The 20,635-nt window shown below is 48.0% G+C and overlaps 2 protein-coding genes across 2 annotated transcripts; both read left to right on the top strand.

Moving 5' to 3' along the window:
• The first annotated feature begins 441 nt into the window (after positions 1-441).
• On the top strand, positions 442-1,272 carry hscb (HscB mitochondrial iron-sulfur cluster cochaperone). Its single transcript, XM_038796560.1, has one exon. The coding sequence runs from the start codon at positions 455-457 to the stop codon at positions 1,268-1,270; it is 816 nt and encodes a 271-aa protein (XP_038652488.1). The 5' UTR covers positions 442-454; the 3' UTR covers positions 1,271-1,272.
• Positions 1,273-1,328: 56 nt separating this feature from the next.
• On the top strand, positions 1,329-16,304 carry aste1b (asteroid homolog 1b). Its single transcript, XM_038796559.1, has 4 exons — positions 1,329-4,665; positions 7,418-7,625; positions 13,209-13,404; positions 14,868-16,304. Exons 1-4 carry the CDS (start codon positions 3,331-3,333, stop codon positions 15,169-15,171), a joined length of 2,043 nt encoding a protein of 680 aa, XP_038652487.1. The 5' UTR covers positions 1,329-3,330; the 3' UTR covers positions 15,172-16,304.
• The last annotated feature ends 4,331 nt before the right edge of the window (positions 16,305-20,635 follow it).

The following is a 20,635-nucleotide window of genomic DNA, read 5'->3' as shown; positions in this document are numbered from 1 at the left end:
AGTAGGCTGGCAGCATTTGTACAGAGAAAATCAGAGTTAACTCTTTGATTTTTCAGCGGAAACAGCAAAATCATCATTGTGCAGTAGTCACTCTTTGTTGTTTCATTTGTTTATTTTCCTGTTTTCAGCTCTATTCAGCTTCATGCCGCCTTTCCCGATGAACAGCAAGCTGGAGGAGTATTAATGTTAAAATTTGAGGGTGATGTACCTCAGCCAAAACAACAATCTTAAACAAAGCCAATTGCAGAGGGAGAACTGGTTCAAGTTGATTGAGGCCAGACAACAAAAGTGCCTGGGGTTGACTGGACAGTGGGAAACCTTTGCAGATAAATCACAACAGCACCAGCACCAACACCCCTTGCAAAGTAACTCAGACAGGAACGGGTGGGGAATAGCCCGGAACTGACGTCGGCTATCAGTGACGTTTCTGAGCACCGCTGATTGGCTGGTTTGAATGATGCTCCGCGGGCTGGCGTCGTGCGCGGGTCCAACCGCCGCCCGACTGGGGGCGGGAATCCCGCTGGGTCGGCGGCCCGGGGCGGGAATCCCGCTGGTCCAGCCGCCCGGGGCGGGGTTCCCGCTGGTCCAGCCGCGCCCGGCGAGGTTCCCGCCCGGCGGGAGTGTGCGCTGGGCCGGGCTCCGCGGGCTGTGTACCGGGGCCGGAGGCTGCTGGCGGTGCGGGGCGGCGCCGCTGGAGCCCCCGGGATTTTTCTGCTCCTCCTGCCGGGCCCTGCAGCCGCCCGACCGGCGCCGCGACTACTTCCAGCTGCTGGGCCTCCCGCGCCGCTTCCGCCTGTCGGCCGAGCGGCTGTCCCGCAGCCAGCGCCGCCTCCAGCGCGACCTGCACCCCGACAACTTCAGCCGCAGCGCCGAGGCCGAGCGCCGCTTCTCCGAGGAACAGTCGGCGCTGGTGAACGAGGCTTACGGCACCCTGCTCCGCCCGCTGTCCCGGGGCCTCTACCTGCTGCGGCTGGAACTACCGGCCGAGGCCCAGCCCGAGGAGGAGGAGGCGGGCAGCCAGCTTCCCGCCGGCGACCCCGCCTTCCTGGCCGCCGTCCTCCGCCTCAACGAGCAGCTGGAGGAGGCCCGCGGCCCGGAGGACATCGGGCTGGTGGCCGAGGAGGTGGAGGCCCGGCTCCGGGAGCTGACCGAGTTGGTGGCCCAGGCGTTCGAGCAGGGCCGCCCGCGGGAAACCCGCCCGCTCCTCAGCCAGATGCGATTTTGGAGCAGCCTCAGAGAGCGGGTGAAGGAACGGCTACTGCCCCGCTGACGGTGAGGGAGAGCGAGCGGGGTTCCCGCCCGGGGGGTGGGGGGGGGGGTTCGGACAGACACTTTCCCTCACTCCAGGGGGGACAGACACGTCCCCTCACCCCAGGGAGACAGACACGTCCCCTCACCCCAGGGGGGACAGACACGTCCCCTCACCCCAGGGGGACAGACACTTGCCCTCACCCCAGGGGGACAGACCCCCCCCCCCTCACCCCAGGGGGACAGACCCCCCCCCCTCACCCCAGGGGGGACAGACCCCCCCTCACCCCAGGGGGGACAGACACCCCCTCACCCCAGGGGGACAGACACTTGCCCTCACCGCAGGGGGACAGACACTTGCCCTCACCCCAGGGGGACAGACACTTGCCCTCACCCCAGGGGGACAGACACTTGCCCTCACCCCAGGGGGACAGACACTTGCCCTCACCCCAGGGGGACAGACACTTGCCCTCACCCCAGGGGGACAGACACTTGCCCTCACCCCAGGGGGACAGACACTTCCCCCCCCCCCCCCCCCCTGCCCAGGGGGCATTCAGACACCTCGCCCCCACCCAGGGGGATTCGGACACCTCACCCCATGCAGCCCAGTGGGATTCAGACAACTCACCTCATCCCCACCCCATCCAAGGGGATTCAGGCACCTCACCCCATGCAGCCATGGGGGATTCGGACAACTCCCCTTACCCCCACCTCGCCATGGGCGATTCGGACAACCCCCCCTCCCCCACCCGACATTTAATATATTATCTTGTGTGTAACATTAATCTAATCACCAGTCAGGCCAGAATTGTAAAAACCTCAATCCAATAACCCACACCAATTTCTATATTAAATATTACAGCCCTGGTTTATGTAACCTTTCCTTGTAATTTAACCCTGGTTCCATTCTGGGGACTATGCACTACCTTCACGACTGATAAATCCTTTCTCAGGTGCAGTATCCAGAAGTGGACGCGATGCTCCAGATGTGCAACCAGCTCCATTTCCCTTAAAACGTGTAAATCACAAACATATTTTAGCCCTGTCATGTGCAATACAATCATCATGTAACCTGGGAAATAAGTGGTATTTAACCTGGCTTTACCTCCTCCGCACGCCATCTCATTTGATTCTGATGCTGCCCTTCGGTATCTCCTTTGCTGAGAGCCAATTGAGTACTTTAAACTATAATCGCACGTCGTGTATCCTCTCTGAACTTCCACTCTTTTGATTGATGTCCATTTGTTTGTTGCGCCTTTGGGGATGCCTTGGAATGTTTTTCTGTGCAACAGATGCTAGTTGGATACAAAATGTTGGTATTTCTTACCCTTTTAAAAAACAAAAATGTGGTTCAGGGGATAATGGGTGGGATTTACCGGCTGTTTGTGCCAGTGGAAAATTCGAGTCCCACACCGATGCACGGGCTTCCCGGCGACGAGGGTTGCCGTCAACAGGAAAACGGTAGATCCCGCTGGCCGGCCACCTCCGCCGAAAAACACGCTGGTAAATCCCACCCAATGTATCCTAACCAAAATACCATAAGGTAGATGGAAGCTTTATTACTTCTACCATATCAGTGTGCAACTGAAAGTACTTTTTTTTTAATAGGGGACAGTGCATCCAAACCCAGTTTAGGCCAAATGTTGATCCGTTTAGGTTTTCAATATGCTTAAGTAGTCATTCAAATGTGCACAGGAGTCCTGACTGAGGCTCGTTGGAGATTAACCTAAAATTTGTGATTCCATGCCTGCTGTAACCCTTTGCAATGAATGAGCTACCACGGCCATTATGATCGGACAATCTGCATCCTTATGTATTACATCACCTGACAGAACAGAGGTGGATTGGAACAGCTGCTTTCATGGGAGAAGTGGAAGGAAAATTGTAACGTTCTCCTGACTTCTGTTGTGGTAGAACCTTCGATTATGTTAAAAAGCTGAGCAAATATATATTGATGTAGTGAATTTGGACTTTACTTCAGTTGCTGAATGAGCTTATATTGTCCATACAATGTTGCTGTATGACCTAACCAGCCCAACTCATTGTATTTGTCACCTAGGGTGAAGCCAATTGCTCATTAACATGGGTATCCACGGATTGATGACTTACATTGGAGAAAATCATACATTTTTTAATAACGTCAAGCTACAAAATACAAAAATTGTAATCGATGGCAATAACTTGTTTCATAGACTTTACTTTGACTCTGGCCTTGATCTTAAGCACGGAGGTGAATATGATTTGTTTACTGATGTCATCTGCAAGTTCTTTGAAGCCCTGTCTCTCTGTAATATTACACCATATGTGGTATTTGATGGTGGATGTGACTGTACCGATAAAAAGTTTGAAACTATCAAACAGCGTGCCAGGGAGAAAATCCAAAAGGCACGAGTTATATCGAGAGGCGGTGGTGGGATGTTGCTGCCGCTGCTCAGTCCAGAGGTTTTTAAACAAGTTTTAACACATTTGCAAGTGCCTTTTGTCCAGTGCCATTCAGAAGCAGACCGTGACATTGTAACTCTTGCTAATCGGTGGGCCTGTCCTGTCCTAACATTAGACAGTGACTTCTGTGTTTTCGATTTGAAGGCTGGTTATTGTCCCCTCAATTACCTCAAATGGCAAAACGTCATTACTCCTAAAGACCTCTCCGGATCGTACATTCCGACCCAGTGTTTCTCCATTGAGAATTTCTGTAACCATTTCAGCCTCCGAAACAAAGCTCTCCTCCCTCTCTTTGCGGTGTTGAATGGCAACGATTATGTGAATCTTTCTTCCTTGGAGACCTTTTTTGCCCGAGTTCATTTCCATGCAAAGACCGCTACAGGAAGGAAAAACATGAGGATTCAAGGGCTCCTCAACTGGCTGTCCAGATTTAGCGACCCAAAGGAGGCTGTAGAAAATATTCTGACGTACCTGAAACAAAATGAACACCAAGAGGTCCGTAAAGTTCTCTACTCCCTTATGGATGAATATACGGAGTCAGAAGTGGATCTTGCAAAGTTCTTTCAGAGTAAAGATGTGAGACCTCACATACCCACTGCCTTGGCCAGCAAAGCACCCGAATGGGTGTGCCTTGCTCTGATTAAAGGAGAGTTGGCCCCATTTCTTAGTGACTGCTTGATCTTAAAGAGGACGTTTTTGCAAACCCAGGTGGAGAATGTGGGCAGAGCCAGCAGTAATAGGTGCTCACTGCATATTCGGCAGGTTATGTATGGACTGCTACGACACACCAGTGAGCCTGGTCCTGACTTGACATCGAATTTATTGAACAGCATGTTGGCAGAGCAAGAACACAGCAAAGTGCATTGTGTGGAGGAATTCGATAGATATGACCAAACGCTGAGAAAAACCAGTGTTCGAGTGGTGCTGAAAGGATTTGACTCAAATGAAATATATTCATTACAAAGACTACCCGAAGTGAGTGTGCACACGTAATATAAAGTGAGATATAAGAACTTAAGGAAACTATTACATGGTGTCACATACATGACTTCTATGCGCGGGGAGATCTCTTCACCTAAGTCATAACCACCCCTGTCTTAATCATCACAAAGATGTTTCTTGAACTTATTTTTTGGTAACATTACAATGTGTCAAGGCCGCATATGAAATCTCTTTTATTCGGGCTCTGTTCACAGTGTCAGGTTCCCCAGATCAAGTCTTTTTTTTAAATTTAGAGTACCCAATTTCTTTTCCAATTAAGGGAAAATTTAGCGTGGCCAATCCACCTACCCTGCACATCTTTTTGGATTGTGGGGGTGAGACCCACGCAGACATGGGGAGAATGTGCAAACTCCACACGGACAGGGGCCCACACTACCTCAGTAGACAGATCCTTCTCAAACTGCCTTTCTGTAGCCATTATACTATCCTTGATTAACAATGCCATTCCTCCACATTTTTTACCACCTTCCCTAATCTTACTGAAACATCTAAACCCCGAAACCTCCAACAACCATTCCTGTCCCTGTTCTAACCATGTCTCCGTAATGACCATATCATCATAGTCCCAGGTACCAATCCATGCTTCAAGCTCACCAACCTTATTCCTGATGCTCCTTGCATTGAAGTAGACACACTTCAAACCACCTTCATCCCTCTTGTGACCTTGGTACCTTCCTCAGTACTGCACTACCCTCAACTTCCTGAACTCCAGCAATGCTATCTCCTGGACTACAAATCAGTTTCCCCCTCTCTCCCAGGATATTGGTGCCCCTTCGGTTCTGGTGTAACCCGTCCTGTTTGTACAGGTCCCACCTTCCCCAAAATGTGCTCCAATTATCCAAGTAACTGAAACCCTCCCTCCTACATCATCCCTGTAGCCACGTGTTTAACTGTACTCTCCCTGTTCCTCACCTCGCTAGCACGTGGCACTGGCAGCAAACCAGAGTTGACAACATGGTCTGTCCTGGCTCTCAGCTTCCACCCTAGCTCCCTGAATTCCTGTTTTACATCCCCGTCCCTTTTCCTACCTATGTCGTTGGTACCGATGTGGACCATGACTTGTGGTTGCCCCCCCCCCCCCCCCCCCCTCCCCCTTAAGGATCCCGAAAACCACGATCAGAGACGTCACGGAACTTGGCACCCGGGAGGCAACACACCAACTGTGAGCCTCTATCGTTGCCACAGAACCGCCTATCTGTACCTCTAACTATAGGGTCTCCAATAACTAATGCTCTCCCCCCTTCCCTTCGGAGCCACAGGGACAGACTCAGTGCCACAGATCTGGTCATCGTGGCTTACCTCTGGTAGGTCACCCCAACAGTATCCAAAACGGTGTACTGTTATTGAGTGGAACAACCGCAGGGGATTCCTGCACTAACTGCTTCTTACCCCTCCTTTTATACGTCACCCAGCTACCTTAATTCTTAGGAGTGACTACATCCCTGTAGCTTCTATCTATAACCGACTCTGCCTCCCGAATGATTCTCAGTTCATGCAGTTCCCTGAGGAGCTGGAGATGGGTGCAATTCCCGCAGGTGAATTTAGCAGGGCCACTGACGGTGTCCCTCACCTTGAACATCCTGCAGGAGGATCATTGCACTGCCCTCTATGCCATCCCTTTCATTTATCCACTTGACAATTACAGAGAGCAAAAAAAAAGCTTACCTGATTTTCACACTCCCCGCAGTTTTAAAAGGTGGTGGAGGGTGGCGAGAAGAAAAGGAAAGAAAAGCTTACCTCACCAACTCACCACACAGTTTTTTTTTGGTTAGAGGAGGAGGATGGGAGACACTACCTGTGTAGTGTCTCGGGTTTAGCCACTGCCTGAAATATATTAGTTCTAGAAACTCACCCGACAGCAGCTTTCCACAATTCACTCCCCGCAACAGCCAATCGGCATCGCCACTCTGCTGCCCTCTGCAGGATACTTGCCTCAACTTGTTCCCGCAGACTATCCTCACTGAAGGCTCCTTCCAGTCACTAACTGCACCTGAGACAAATCACTCCCCGCAACAGCCAATCAGCGTCGCTGCTCTGCCGCCCTCATATAGTTTATAACTTTCAAAATTCCTCATTTAAACTTTCAGCTTTTGCGGTGTTTAGTTAACGGCCTGACCGATTGTTTCTCAGACTTAATGAGCAGGATTTACCACGCCTCCCGCTACGTTTCCTCGCGATGGAAGTTGCCCTCCATTGGCTGGGGGGGGGGGGGGGGGGGGCTGGTCCTGTTTTATAGAACCCCCGAGACGAGGGTTTTCCATCGTCGGGACTGGAAGATCCCACCGCTGGGAACGGCCGGAAAATTCTATCCAATATTGGAAATGTGCCAAATTCCATTTTAATCAAAAGCTTTCCCAATTCCAATATATCAAGAAATAAAGACAGAACGTGCTGGAAACGCTCAGCACATCTGATAGCATCTGAGAGAGAGATGGTCAAATGTGAGCTCTGTTTCTCTCTACTCCGATGCTGCCAGACCTGCTGAGTATCTCGTACGAATTCAGCCCCTTGAGCCTGCTCCACTACTCTGTAAGATTATGGCTGATCGGATTGTGGCCTCAATGCCCCTATCCTGCCTGATTCCTCTACCCTTGTTAGTCAAGAATCTTCCTCTGCATTAAAACTCCAGTAAACCGTCCCGTTAATTAAGAATCACCATTGAGCTGTAACCGTGTAAGTGGGTTGGTTTGTCAACAGATCCTGATCAGCAAGTTATCTTTTACAGATTTCTATGTCGGGCAGAATCAACTTTTTGGTGGACACACTGAGAGCAAAATCTGACGTGCAGGCCTTGCCAGCTCATCTGCAGTTAACAGTTGCTGCAACCTGCTCCTGGGTAGCTCATGCTGAACCCAAAATAACATTGCACCATCTTCAGGCTCTGCTGCTTTGCATTGTAACTGGAGAGCTGCATAAAATAATCCACAAATCAGGTAAATAGTGACTATAAGAAGCATTAGCTTAATAGCATTGCTGTGTTTGTACATTGTAAATTAGTGACATTCAATGGTGAAGAATACTAGTACATTGGTCATTTTTCCTTTCTTAGCAAAGGTAGCTGTGTCTTGTGTGAATGGAGGCATCTGTTTTGAGTTTGAATATGACTGTGCAGCCTGATGGCAGATCTGGAAAACTTTCCACGGTGTGGGTAGGGATGAATCATCAATTTCTGTTGGGATTGCCTGGTCTTTCTCGCTGACTTTTATGTCCCTAGCTGCCTGTATTGTTTGTTGTTTGAAGGAAATGCTGCCAGCGTTGAGATGGCTTCCCAGGTATTTCTTGTGCATGTTTATGGCAGACATGCTGTATTTGAAAGAACAATACAACACAGGAACAGGCCCTTCGGCCCTCCAAGCCTGTACCGGTCATGATACCAACCTTGGCCAAAACCCTCAGCACTTCCTTGTGCTGTATTCCCTCTATACCCAGCCCTCTCCCACCCTCTGTGTAGGTTTAACTTCAAGGAATCAATGTACCATAGCCATGGTCTAGCTAATGGGCACTGTCAAATTTTAGTTGTGCACACGTGACCACCTTCGGGATGCAAATCCATCTTCCGTAATACATGTCCATTCCATCTAAGCTGGGCTCTGATGACGAGAGCTTCAGTTCCAGACATTTCTGCTCTTTGAAATATCTCAAGTGTTGGGCAATTAATCCCCATGGTATTCCAAATCCATCTTATGCACTGGTAATTGATGCTGCAATATATGATATTGGTTTTCTTTTATAATTTTTCTCCACTGATTTTGTGATCTGAAACCGTTGCGCCCCTTTAACTTCCTCTTTTCACTTTTCTTTCCTCTACTGTCCTGGATGAAATAGATGACGTTCATTTCGGTGCAATTGACACCGTTTTGTTACATTATTGACAGATGTGGAGCGGATTGTATCTTCAGAATGGTCACCCCCCTCGCCATTCCTTGGGCTGCTTTATTTGTGCCCTAACTCGGAGGGGAACACTTCCTGCACTTGTGCAGAGGGAATGCCAGTCACAGCAAATGAGAGATGTTTTTAAGTGCAGCTAGTGTCTCATAACTCACTTTTTATCACCAAGCAGACAGTCTCAATTAAGTCCGAGGTGCAAACTGAAACCTGTTATTAGGGAATAAATTAAAACGGGATCATGTTAGGATTAACTGATCCCCAAAATATTCTCTTCATTTGTCTGTCATTATTAAAATTCTCACCAGAAATGCCTCGGGGTATTGTTCTTTTAATTAGGACTTTTTGCCAAAGTTATCAAAAACACATTTGGGAGGCAAACCCTGCCTTGTATTCTCTCTTAACTGTTACGATCCCAGTCGATGTTATAACTAGATGGGAAGATCCCAGAATGGCACCCTGGCTCAAAAGACCTTGGGCGGGATTCTCTGTCCCACCAGACCCGTTTTCAGGTGCGGCACGCCACTGCCAGCAGCGGGATCTTCTGTCTCGGCAGCCAGCCAATGAGGTTTCCCATTGTGGCCAAGCCCACACTGTCGGGAAATCCGCGGGCACGAGCGCGCTGCCGGCGAAACAGATGATCCCACCGACGGAGGTTCCCGTCCTGTAACTTTTATTTTTTTTTAAAACAACATGGAATGTTTTAACAAGAAAAAAACATAAACTCAAGAGGTTAGCACTAATGCTTCACAGCGCCAGGGACCCGGGTTCGATTCTCGGCTTGGTTCACTGTCTGTGAAATCTGCACTTTCTCCCCGTGTCTGTGTGGGTTTGCTCCGGTTTCCTCCCAACAAGTGCCGAAAGACGTGCTGTTGAGTAATTTGGACATTCTGAATTCTCCCTCTACCTGAACAGGTGCCAGAATGTGGTGACTAGGGAATTTTCACAGTAACTTCATTACGGTGTTAATGTAAGACTACTTGTGACACTAATAAAGATTATCATTATTAATATATGAAGAAGTTGGATTATGATACAATACACCTTTCACTCTTTCCCCCCCCCCCCCCCCCCCCCCCCCCCAAGGTCATGATCACATGAGTTTCCAAACTCCACTCCCAAAACACACTTTAAAATATTCTCTCATAATTATGCTTTCCCTTAGCGGTTTGCATTCCAAGATCCAGACCAGGTTTTCTAAAAGACACTTTTAACCAAAGCTTCTTTCTGATCTACTTTAAATAACAAATTCAGTCCAAGATTTTACACCAACCCCATGAGGGGTTCTTTGTCTTTACTGCTGTGCAAACTGCTTTAACTCTCTATGTTAACATACATCAAACGTTTCATCCACTCTAAAGTCTGCTGTCCCATTTAAATCTAGATACTTCAATTGTCTATAACAAAGAACACTTTGTTTTCTTGTCCTTGAATTCTTCTGAACATTACCTTGCTCTCAATTCTCTGAACTCCAATTGTCTTAAATGCTCTTTCTGTCCTTATTCCCTGGTTATCTGTACTCTAACTTGTACTTTAGGAAGCCTCACCCGTTGCAGCTCCCATCCTGTCCAGTATTCTGGCAGAGTTGAGATGTGTTCACGCCTCGAGGTACTCCCAACTACCCAGAAATTCAGCTAAAGCTTAAAAGCTTCTCTACCGTACAAAGCCCCAGTTGCTAAGCAACACCAGCAGTCTTTTATTTATTCTTCACATCGTATCCCCTTAAGCACAATAGAAGGGGGTGGCATGTGGCGCAGTGGTTAGCACTGGGACTGCGGCACTGAGGACCCGGGTTCGAATCCCGGCCCTGCGTTACTGTCCGTGTGGAGTTTGCACATTCTCGTCGTGTCTGCGTGGGATTCACGCGCACAACCCAAAGATGGGCAAGTTAGGTGGATTGGCCATGCTAAATTGCCCCTTAATTGGAAAAGAAAAATAATTGGCTACTTTAAATTTAAAACAAAATACACAATAGAAGCACAGTTGCAACTTAACCAACACTCATACCATAAGATATAGGAGCAGAATTAGAGGGTATTGCAGCGGTTAGCACTGCTGCCTCTCGACGCCAAGGATCCCGGGTCACTGTCCGTGTGGAGTTTGTACATTCTCCCCGTGCCTGCATGGGTCTCACACCCACAACTCAAAAAATGTGCAGGGTAGGTGGATTGAACATGCTAAATTACCCCTTAATTGGGGGGGAAAAGGTACTCTAAATTTATTTTTTTAAGAGCAGAAGGCCATTCGCCCCATCAAGTCTGCTCTGCCATTCAATCATGGCTGATATGTTTTTCATCCCCATTCTCCTGCCCTCTCCCCTTATTAATTAAGAACCTATCTATCTCAGTGAGTTCGCCTCCACAGCCATCTGCGGCAAAGAGTTCTACAGTTTTGCCACCCTCTGGCTGAAGAAATTCCTCATTTCCGTTTTAAATGATTGTTCCTTCAGTCAGGTGCTAGTCTCTCTTACTAGTGGAAACATCTGCATGTCCACTCTATCTAGGCCTCTCCGTATTCTGTAAGTTTCAGTCATCTATCTCCCCCCCCCCCCCCCCCCCCAATCATCCTAAACACCATCGAGTACCGACCCAGAGTCCTCGATAGCTCTTCATACGACAAGCCCTTAATTCCCGGGATCATTCTTAATCCCCTCCAAGGCCAGTACATCCTTCCTCAGATATGAGGCCCAAAACTGCTCGCAATATTCCAAATGGCGCCTGACCAGAGCCTTATACAGCCCCAGCAGTACATCCCTGGTCTTGTATTCTAGCCCTCTCAAAATGAATGCTGACATTGCATTTGCCTTCCTACCTGCCAACTGAACCTGCACGTTAACCTTAAGAGAATCCAGAACTGGGACTCCTAAACTTTGTGCTTCAGAATTCCGAAATCGTTCCCCATTTAGCAAATAGTCTATGCCTCCATTCCTCCTTCCATTGTGTAATTGCCACACTTTTCCATATTCTGTCACTTCTTTGCCCACTCTCCCAGCAGGTCCAAGTCCAACTGCAGCTTCCCCGCTTCCTCAACACTACCTGTCCCTCTACATATCTTTGTATCATCTGCAAACTTAGCAACAATGCCCTCAATTCCTTCTTCCAGATCGTTAATGTATATCGTGAATAGTTGTGGTCCCAACACTGACCCCTGCGGAACACCACTAGTCACTGGCTGCCATCCTGAAAAAGACCCATTTGTCTCCATTTGTTCTCCTTTGTCTAACTTCCACACATTCTAACTATAGGTTTTACCATTCCAGGCACAGAAACATTAAATTAAACCCACTTAAAATTATACCTTATTTCTAATGTTTAATGATGCAGATATAAATCCCTTAAAACTACCTTTGTTTTCTTAACATAACGCTTCTATTTTCTGCAAATGGATGTATTCTTTGATGGCTGGGCACTCCCGTGTGGCCCCTGTTCACTTTATAAACCTTGTACCTGTGACAAGGGCCTTTATTCATCACAATTGTTCAGTGTTTTGAATTAAAAAGTAAGTGCAGAGGGATCTGGGTGTCCTAGTGCATGAATCACAAAAGACTAGTACACAGATACAGCAAATATTGAAGAAAGATAATAGAATGCTATAATTTATTGCAAGGGGAATTGAATGCAAAAATGGGGAGCGTGTGTTGCACAGGACAACTGAGACCACATCTGGAGTACTGTGTACAGTATTGGTCACCTTCTTTAAATGCATTGGGAGCTGTTCAGAGAAGGTTTACCAAACAATACCTGGAAGGGATAGGTTGTCTTATGAGGAAAGTTTGGACAGGCTAACTTGTACCCGTTGAGGTTTCGAAGAGTAAGAGGCAACTTGATTGAAATGTATAAGAGGGATTTTGACAGAGAGGAGTCTTTGCATTTTTGAAGGCAAAGGTGAATACACTCTTGGTGAGCAAGGGGCTAATAGGTTATTGTTTGGGGGGGGATGCAGATTTGAGGTTACTATCCAATTAGCCATGACCTTATTAAATGGCGAAGCAGGCTCAAGGAGCTGAATGGCCTACTCCTTGTTTGTAAGTAATTTAAAAAAAATTAATTGTGCAATGTGGGGCTCCAGGCAATGACTGAGAATAAGAGCCCCATTAAGTATCAAATGAGCTAGCCAGGCTGTGCAAGAATCGGCATTTGCTGTAGCACTCATGCTGCCAATGACCAGAAAGTAATGGGCGTCTTGGAATGCTCACTGAATATCAGCAGGAACCTGGAATTGATTGCCACTTTTTCCCTACCCCACAAAACTGTTATGCCTGCCTGCTACCGAGACCAGCTAGATAAAAAGAAAGCCGAATCTGGGCTTCTTGCTAGTTTTGAATTGTTTAATGGAAAATCTTAACAGAATTAACTTCCTGCAACTTTACTCTTGAAGACCAATGTTTGGAACAAGAGTTAATATTAAATGGTGGCGTCTGACTTAATTCTTGTGGAATGTTTTGATGACTGTCCCAGAAGCAGTCAGGCGGTTTCTGTAGACTGAGATATGAGTGTGTTTAGGGAATCCTGATGAACATTCTGCAGGAGCACAGGCCTGCGTCTGTGAACTCAAATGTTAAATCTTACAAGTAATTTCTGAGGAACTTGGACGGAGAATGGCTAATTATGTTTACAATTAAATCTACCTAGGAAACAGCGGCTCTGAGGAGAGGGGTGTCAGAATGGTGTATGACAGACTCGCCCAGCTGATACCAAGAAAGCAGCAGATGAGGAATCTGGATATAGATGTGGCTCATGCGTTTTGTCAGTGGCAGAGCTGTCTTTTAATGGGAATGTATCTAAATCGGCTCCTGTGCTGTCCCCTCCCAGTGCCTGATATTAAACGGTAAGGAAATATGTACAAGCTAATTGTAGATAGCTGCATAATCACTACAGATTATTAAAAGCCAGTTTATTGTTCATCACCTCATCTGAAAAATGATTTTTCCATTGCTCTCTCAACTTTAGATTCCAGGAAATAGCAGTTTGGTTGGTAGATGTGTGTGAATATAATTCAGATTTAATAGCCTGCAAATGCTATTAGTGATAAATAAGAGCTACTTGATTCTTGCCTCTATAATATGTGAATTTGACTAAAAGGTACAGTAATTGTGAAGCACTAGTTTCTCTCCTCTAAGAGCAAAACCTCACCTTCACCTGCAAGTTCCCCTCCAACCACGTGATGTCATGACTTGAAAATAAATTGCCGTTCATTCACTGTTGATGGGTCAAAATCTTGGTGCACCTCCCTAGCAGCACTGTGGGTGTACCTACACCACCTGGACTACAGCGGTTCAAGATGGCAGCTAAGCACCACCTTCTCAAGGGCAATTAGGGATGGGCAATCAATGCTGACCTAGGCAGCAATATTTAGCAAGGGTATCCATTGATATGGATTAATGTAGCTGTGGTACAGATCAGCTGTGATCCATCAAATGGTGAAACAGAATTGAGGGGCCTGCTGTTGTTTCTATATATGGAAAAATTGTTTCCTTCTGTCTATAATTCTAAAATATGGTCGTGGGATATGGTTAATATCTTTTAAGTATACTGATTTCTAATTTATGAGCAAACAGTTTTGATTGAACTCAGATTAGCACAATAGGAGTACTTCATCAATCTGGCACATCAATTTCCATATTTCAAAACTTATAACTGAAGCAGTCTAGTTGCACAAGTGAATAACTCAGAAGCATCCTGCCCTTTCCAAAACTATTTTCCAGGATATGCAGGAAATTAGTCAGTAACAGGTAATATTGACAACTTGGACTTCGTTGCTGACGGCCGTGACTGCTGACAGTCTAGAAGGGCATTGGAAGAGGCAAGCAGAATCGAAAAGCTCACCTGGCTGGGAAGAGTGTGCTGAGAAATTAGAGGCCAGAAAATGGTTCACCTTCCCGATCCACTGCCTTCCTCTTCAGTAATTGTGGCAGAGACGGCCATGCCAGAGTGGGGCTCCTGAGCCAACCACAGAGTTGACCCATCACGATGCAAACACACTGCTTCCACATCTGAATAACTTTCCTTCCAGCTTGTAATAATTCTCTTCAGTTTCTGCACTTCATGGAACTCTGTAAATGTATTTATAACAGCTAATGTAATTATAACAGCTAATTAGTTAATCTCCGACCAGGAATTACTCTGAGCCAGCCTTCGATTAATGCTGGAAGAGACTGGCATTAGTATTACCAGTGGAAAACATTTGCTTTACTTTTTTTTACATTTTAAGTAATGCTACCAGAGTTTGATTGAACAAAGTAGATTTCCTTTAAATTCCATCTTGCATTGTTTTCTCTCTATTCTGGAAAGCCTCTATCGTGGATCGTTGGTGCATTGTTTGTACCAAGAGCTAAAATCGATGGTTGCTGCAGAAGACTTGTTGAAAGGTTGTCGGATTGCAGGTGAGGTTTACCATGAACTCCTGCACACACTGACCACCATGATTCCAGCAGACCTCTTCCAGAAGAAAAGAAAGTCCAAGTCTCGTGACAAATTGAAGGAGAAACAAACAAAAACTTCAACTGTCTCAATAGCCGAGGACAATCAACAGACCCCTACCTGGTATGATGTGAATAACCAATTTGCTGCCTTGTCAATGGAGGATTTGGGATAAATGTGAGACCTACAACTCCTTTTTCACAGCACTGCACAAGGTTGGATCACCACTACCCATTTTGTTTTTAAACCTACCCTTTAAAAAGAGTCAATTTTATGGTGAAATTGGAAGTTACATAAAATTTACAATTTTGCTCATAAATATGATGCGGTGTAAGGAGCCTTCACCCAAATGAATTAACCAGTCCATGGGTGCACATTCAAATGACCTTTTCTTGCATACCGAATTTACTGTAAAATGAGCAACTACCAATTTCTACCACTGCGATCAAGTGTAGTATTTGGCCAGCATGCCATTATCATAATTTTAAAATCTCATGTAGGAAATTCGTAGTGGTGATAGGAACACTTCACGCTCCCCCTTCCCAGGTAATTACTAAAGTAATTTATATTCATTTTCCCTTCCCTGAGAGGAATAATCTATGACTGAGCATATTTCCTTTTTACACATTATCCAAGTTGCCATTTATTTGCGAATCTGAAGAATATGTTGGGCTATTTATCGGTCCACATTTGAGTCCAGTCTGGTTTTCACCTGTGACCCACATAAACAGAGTTCCAGCCTTTTCTCTTTTTCTGTCCACCAGCAAGGAGATTGAGAGTCCAAGTTGAATTCATAGTATCTAGTGTAGTGCAGGCCAGGTATTGAATCATGGCTGGACTGTGCTATGCATAGATGAGCAATTGGCTGGAAGAGCAGTTTACAAGTTGCCATGAAGTGATGATCCCAACTCTAGACCATGCATAAATACTACAGTGAAACGTAACCAAAGGGTCAAATGGGAGCTGAAAGGAGATTGTCGGAGCACCATCATGGCAATGCTAGTTTGACATCTATTAATGCAGTATTCCAACCAACACAAAATATATATTTTTAGAACTGTTTATGATATTACCTGCCATTTATTAGAAAAACAGCCAAAAATGTAAAATACAAGTTAATGGTTTAACATTGGAGAGTTTTAGATTTGATACACGTTGAACATTATATGTATAAGGGCCTCACGGTAGCATGGTGGTTAGCATCAATGCTTCACAGCTCCAGGGGTCCCAGGTTCGATTCCCGGCTGGGTCACTGTCTGTGCGGAGTCTGCACATCCTCCCCGTGTGTGCGTGGGTTTCCTCCGGGTGCTCCGGTTTCCTCCCACAGTCCAAAGATGTGTGGGTTAGGTGGATTGGCCATGCTAAATTGCCTGTAGTGTAAGGTTAATGGGGGGATTGTTGGGTTACGGGTATACGGGTTACGTGGGTTTAAGTAGGGTGATCATTGCTCGGCACAACATCGAGGGCCGAAGGGCCTGTTCTGTGCTGTACTGTTCTATGTTCTAGAAGTCACTGATCTCTGTCAGCTAATTTCAGGATTAGTATCCCGAAGAAGTATATTCAAGTGCTTTGATTTTTAAAAAAATATTTTAATTGGAATTTTGCATTTAATATCACAACTTTGCAGAACAATATACAAACAAAAATAGTAACCAAACGGCGACACCAACACAGGTATCACACACTCAGTGTCTGTGACAGTACTCCGAGTACTATCATTCTCTGCATTATCATCTGTGCGTATTATACAGTTTGCTTAAAGGTGTTCTTATTGGGACTTCTGTAGTTTAATAATTAAACACAACTTTACATGTATTTACAGTTACTGCCTGATGTACCATCAATTGGACTCAAGTTGTGAAGAAGTTCCATATATCAGGCTTTAATCAACTAGTTGTGTGCCCGGCAGTCGACTTACAGAGAAAGGCCGACTGCTGGGTCCTACGGGTTCTTATACCCCGCCTTGTAGGCGGGACTACTTGCCTCTCGGCCAATGGGTGAGCAGTCACGTGACTAGCCTCAACCAATCAGCAGAGAGGCACATGACCGACCTGAGCCAATGGGCAGCGAGTGCTCTGCACCAATGGCAGATGGGTACCGTGAACCTCCTAGTTATACCACCACATTCACCCCTTGTGGAGAAAGAAGCTGGGGGGGGGGGGGGGCTGTTGGACTGGTGGTATGACTAGAGAGAACGAGGTGTACCGAGGTAAATGGCAGCTGCCCACTGGCTCGCGATGACTGTGCAGATACAAGAACGGCAATGAACAGTACATAATTAGAAAAAAACGAAAAACATGTGCAACTTGTACATCGGAACTCTGAATGACACAAGGGGTCGGACTTGTGCACCCGTACGTGCTTCCGGAGCAAGATGGGCCCGGGTGTGGCCAGCCAAGTCGGGAGTGGGGATCCGGAGGACGACTTCCTAGGGAAAACAAGAAGACGTTCATGAGGCGTTTGGTTTGTGGCAGTGCAGAGGAGAAACCGAATTGAATGGAGGGTGTCGGGGATGACCTCTTGCCAGTGGGAGATAGGGAGACCTCTGGACTGTAGGGCCAGTAGGACTGTGCCACTCCCCCACTCGAACTGCCCGTTACCCCGACGGTTATAACTGGTCGTCCTGCTAGAGGCAATACCCCCGGTCTTGTGGATGTACGCGGGGTAACCGCACAGGGAGAAAATGGAGAGGAGGGCCTTGATGACAGTTGTCGTGGTCATGTCGCGGCAGGGGATGGCGAAAGGGAAGCGTGAGTACTCGTCAATCACACTTAAGAAGTAGGTGTTGCGGTTGTTGGAGGGGGAGGGGACCCTTGAAGTCCATACTAAGACGTTCGAAAGGGTGGGATGCCTTTACCAGATGCGCTTGCTTGGGGCGGTAAAAGTGCGGTTTGCACTCTGCGCAAATGTGGCAATCCCTGGTCACGGTCCTGACCTCAATGGAGTAGGGCAGGTTGCGGGTCTTGATAAAGTGATAGAAGCGCCCATCTGCCTCGAACACGGTGTACTTGCGGTCACCCGCGCGCATGGGAAGCTGGTGATAGGCGGACTTAAGGTCCACCATGGAGAAGACTTTGTACTTCCCGATCCTGTTAACCAGGCCGGAAATACGAGGGAGAGGGTACGCGTCCAGCTGTGTAAACCTGTTGATGGTCTGACTGTTGTCAATGACCATTTGGTTTTTCTCCCCAGTCCGAATTACCAGCACTTGGGCTCGCCAGGGACTGTTGCTGGCCTCAATGACTCCTTCCTTTAGTAGCCTCTGGACCTCGGACCTGATGAAGGTCCGGTCCTGGGCACTGTATCGTCTGCTCCTAGTGGCGATGGGTTTGCAATCCGGGGTGAGGTTCGAAACAAGGAAGGGGGGTCCACTTTGAGGGACGCGAGGCTTCAGACAGTAAGGGCTGCTGAATTTAAAGGTCAAGCTCTGCAGGTTGCACTGGAAATCCAGTCCTAAGAGTGCCAGTGTGCAGAGGTGGGGGAGGACGAGGAGTTTGTAATTTTTAAAAACCCTCCCCTGGACCGTGAGGTCCACTACGCAGCACCCGGTGATGTGGACGGAGTGCGAACCTGAGGCTAGAGCTATCTTATGCTTGACTGGGTGGAACAGGGATGGCGCAGCGTCTTACCGTATCGGGGTGGACAAAACTCTCTGTGCTCCTGGAGTCTAGTAGGCAGCTCGTTTCGTGTCCATTGAGAAGGATCTGTGTCGTCGCCATGGAGAGCGTGGATTGCCGCGACTGGTCGCGAGTCACTGCAGCGAGTCGTGGCAGGAGGTCTGGGTCGTCTTTGCTTGCGGAGTCGTCGCTGGTGGGGTCCTCTGTGTTGATCCAAAATGGCGGCGCCCATTGGCCGCATGTGGAGTCGGGGCCCCAAGATGGCGGCGCCCAGGACCCACACGTGGCGTCCGGGACCCAAAATGGCGGCGCCTGTGGGTCACTCGTGGTGGCTAGGGGCATGGGCAAGGAGGTCCGTGGGTCGCCCATGGGGGCCCGGAGCAGTGGCAGAGAGGCCCGGCTCTTACAGACTGCAGCGCGGGCCGGACAGCGCAGGTGGGGGTGCTTGGCCAGGCCACAGAAGTAACAGCGGGGCCTCGTGAGCTTATCGGGGTGCCCCGCAGCACAGGCGTGTGGGGGGGGGAATCGGAGTCGGCAGGGGACAGGGGGGGGTTGCATGCCATGTAACCCAAGGGGCTGCCGTGCGGCCGAGGGCATATGCGCGGGTGTTTCGGTAGGTGGCAGATAGGTACCGTAAACCTCCTAGTTATACCACCACACTGCCTTTAGTTACTGCCAGGACTCATTATGTTTACCGTTACTTTCATTTGCTGGTTGGGGGGGAGGGGCATTTCCTGGTCTCCTGCTCTTTCTCCCCCCCACCCCGGAGCTCTCGCAAGAGTTGGACCTGGCCCTTCTCCAACCAACCTCGCATCCATGTAACGTGGTGTGTGATCGGAGATTCAAGTTCTGCCTTGTTACCCCTGAACGCACCCTTTTCTATACAACAAAGAAGTCTGCGTGAGTAGGCACATGGGAGAAGGAGAATTATTTTTCTCTTGGGTGATTGAACCTCCACAGGTCTACCCACCTCTCCTGCTCCATAAATGCATTAAATTCTCATCTCCTGTGCTGGAGTTGGATCTGTCCATTGTCGGGTCCTGTACATAGTTAAAGTCTCTCACTCTTTCTCTCTCCTCCCCCCCCCCCCCCCCCCCCCGCCCCGCCCCAACCACTGATGTTAGTGGGTATCTATGTCCAGTATTTTGCCTATCGTTGTTTTGGTGAATTCAGCGTCCCAGTTTGTGGCATATATAATTCCCAAGAAAACTAGGGTCCCTTCCAGGGTCCCGCTGACCATAAATTATCACCCCCCCCCCCCCCCCCCCTTCTGGGAAATGGGAACATTTGTCCCACCTAGCCCATCCTTACCTGCAGTCGGTCCCTCTCTCTTGGGTGTGTCTCCTGTAGGAAGGCTAAGTCCAACCTCAGACTGCTGAGACGGGCGAGGACACTGGATCTCTTCACTGGCCCGTTGAAGCCCCTCGTGCTTCATGTTACTATTCAGATGCGTGTGTTCTCCTTCCCCCCCATGTCCCTCCCCGGCATCAACTATACTCAATCTGTGGGCCAGGCCCTGCTCATCCTGGCCTGCCCGTGCTCACGGGATATTCAAGATGGCTGCCACCTACTTCCTCATTTTTGCCATCTCCATGTGTTGTGAGATGCAAACAGAGCTCTACCCCTCGACCCCCTTTCCCTACCCCTCTCGTTTCTCCGTGCCCACCTACCCTTGTGTGTCCCTCTCCACCCTTGGCTTAATCCCCTTCTGTTTCCCCTGAAGCTCTGTATTTCCCTTACCTCACTGCCAAACACTGCAGGCTTTCCCTTCGCTAGACCTCCATACACAAGCCTGTGCGCTTGTGTAGCAACTTCCTTAATAGTCAGATTCCCCTATTTAACCCCCCTCTACCTCTTTCCCCACCCCTCCCACCTCACCTCAGCCTGTGGTCACCCCTGCCCCTCTTGCAGCCTGCAATGACCCTCTATCATTGGTTGCCCAGTCTGGGGGTTAGTGATATCCGATTGTTGGGGTTAAAAGGCTTTAGTTGAGGTTCTTAGATGAGAGACACCTTTTCCTGC

The sequence above is a fragment of the Scyliorhinus canicula genome, chromosome 5 (genome assembly GCF_902713615.1).
Source record: "Scyliorhinus canicula chromosome 5, sScyCan1.1, whole genome shotgun sequence".
Taxonomy (NCBI): Eukaryota; Metazoa; Chordata; class Chondrichthyes; order Carcharhiniformes; family Scyliorhinidae; genus Scyliorhinus; species Scyliorhinus canicula.
Note: the sequence above shows the minus strand (reverse complement) of the source record. Positions and strands in the feature narration are given on the sequence as shown.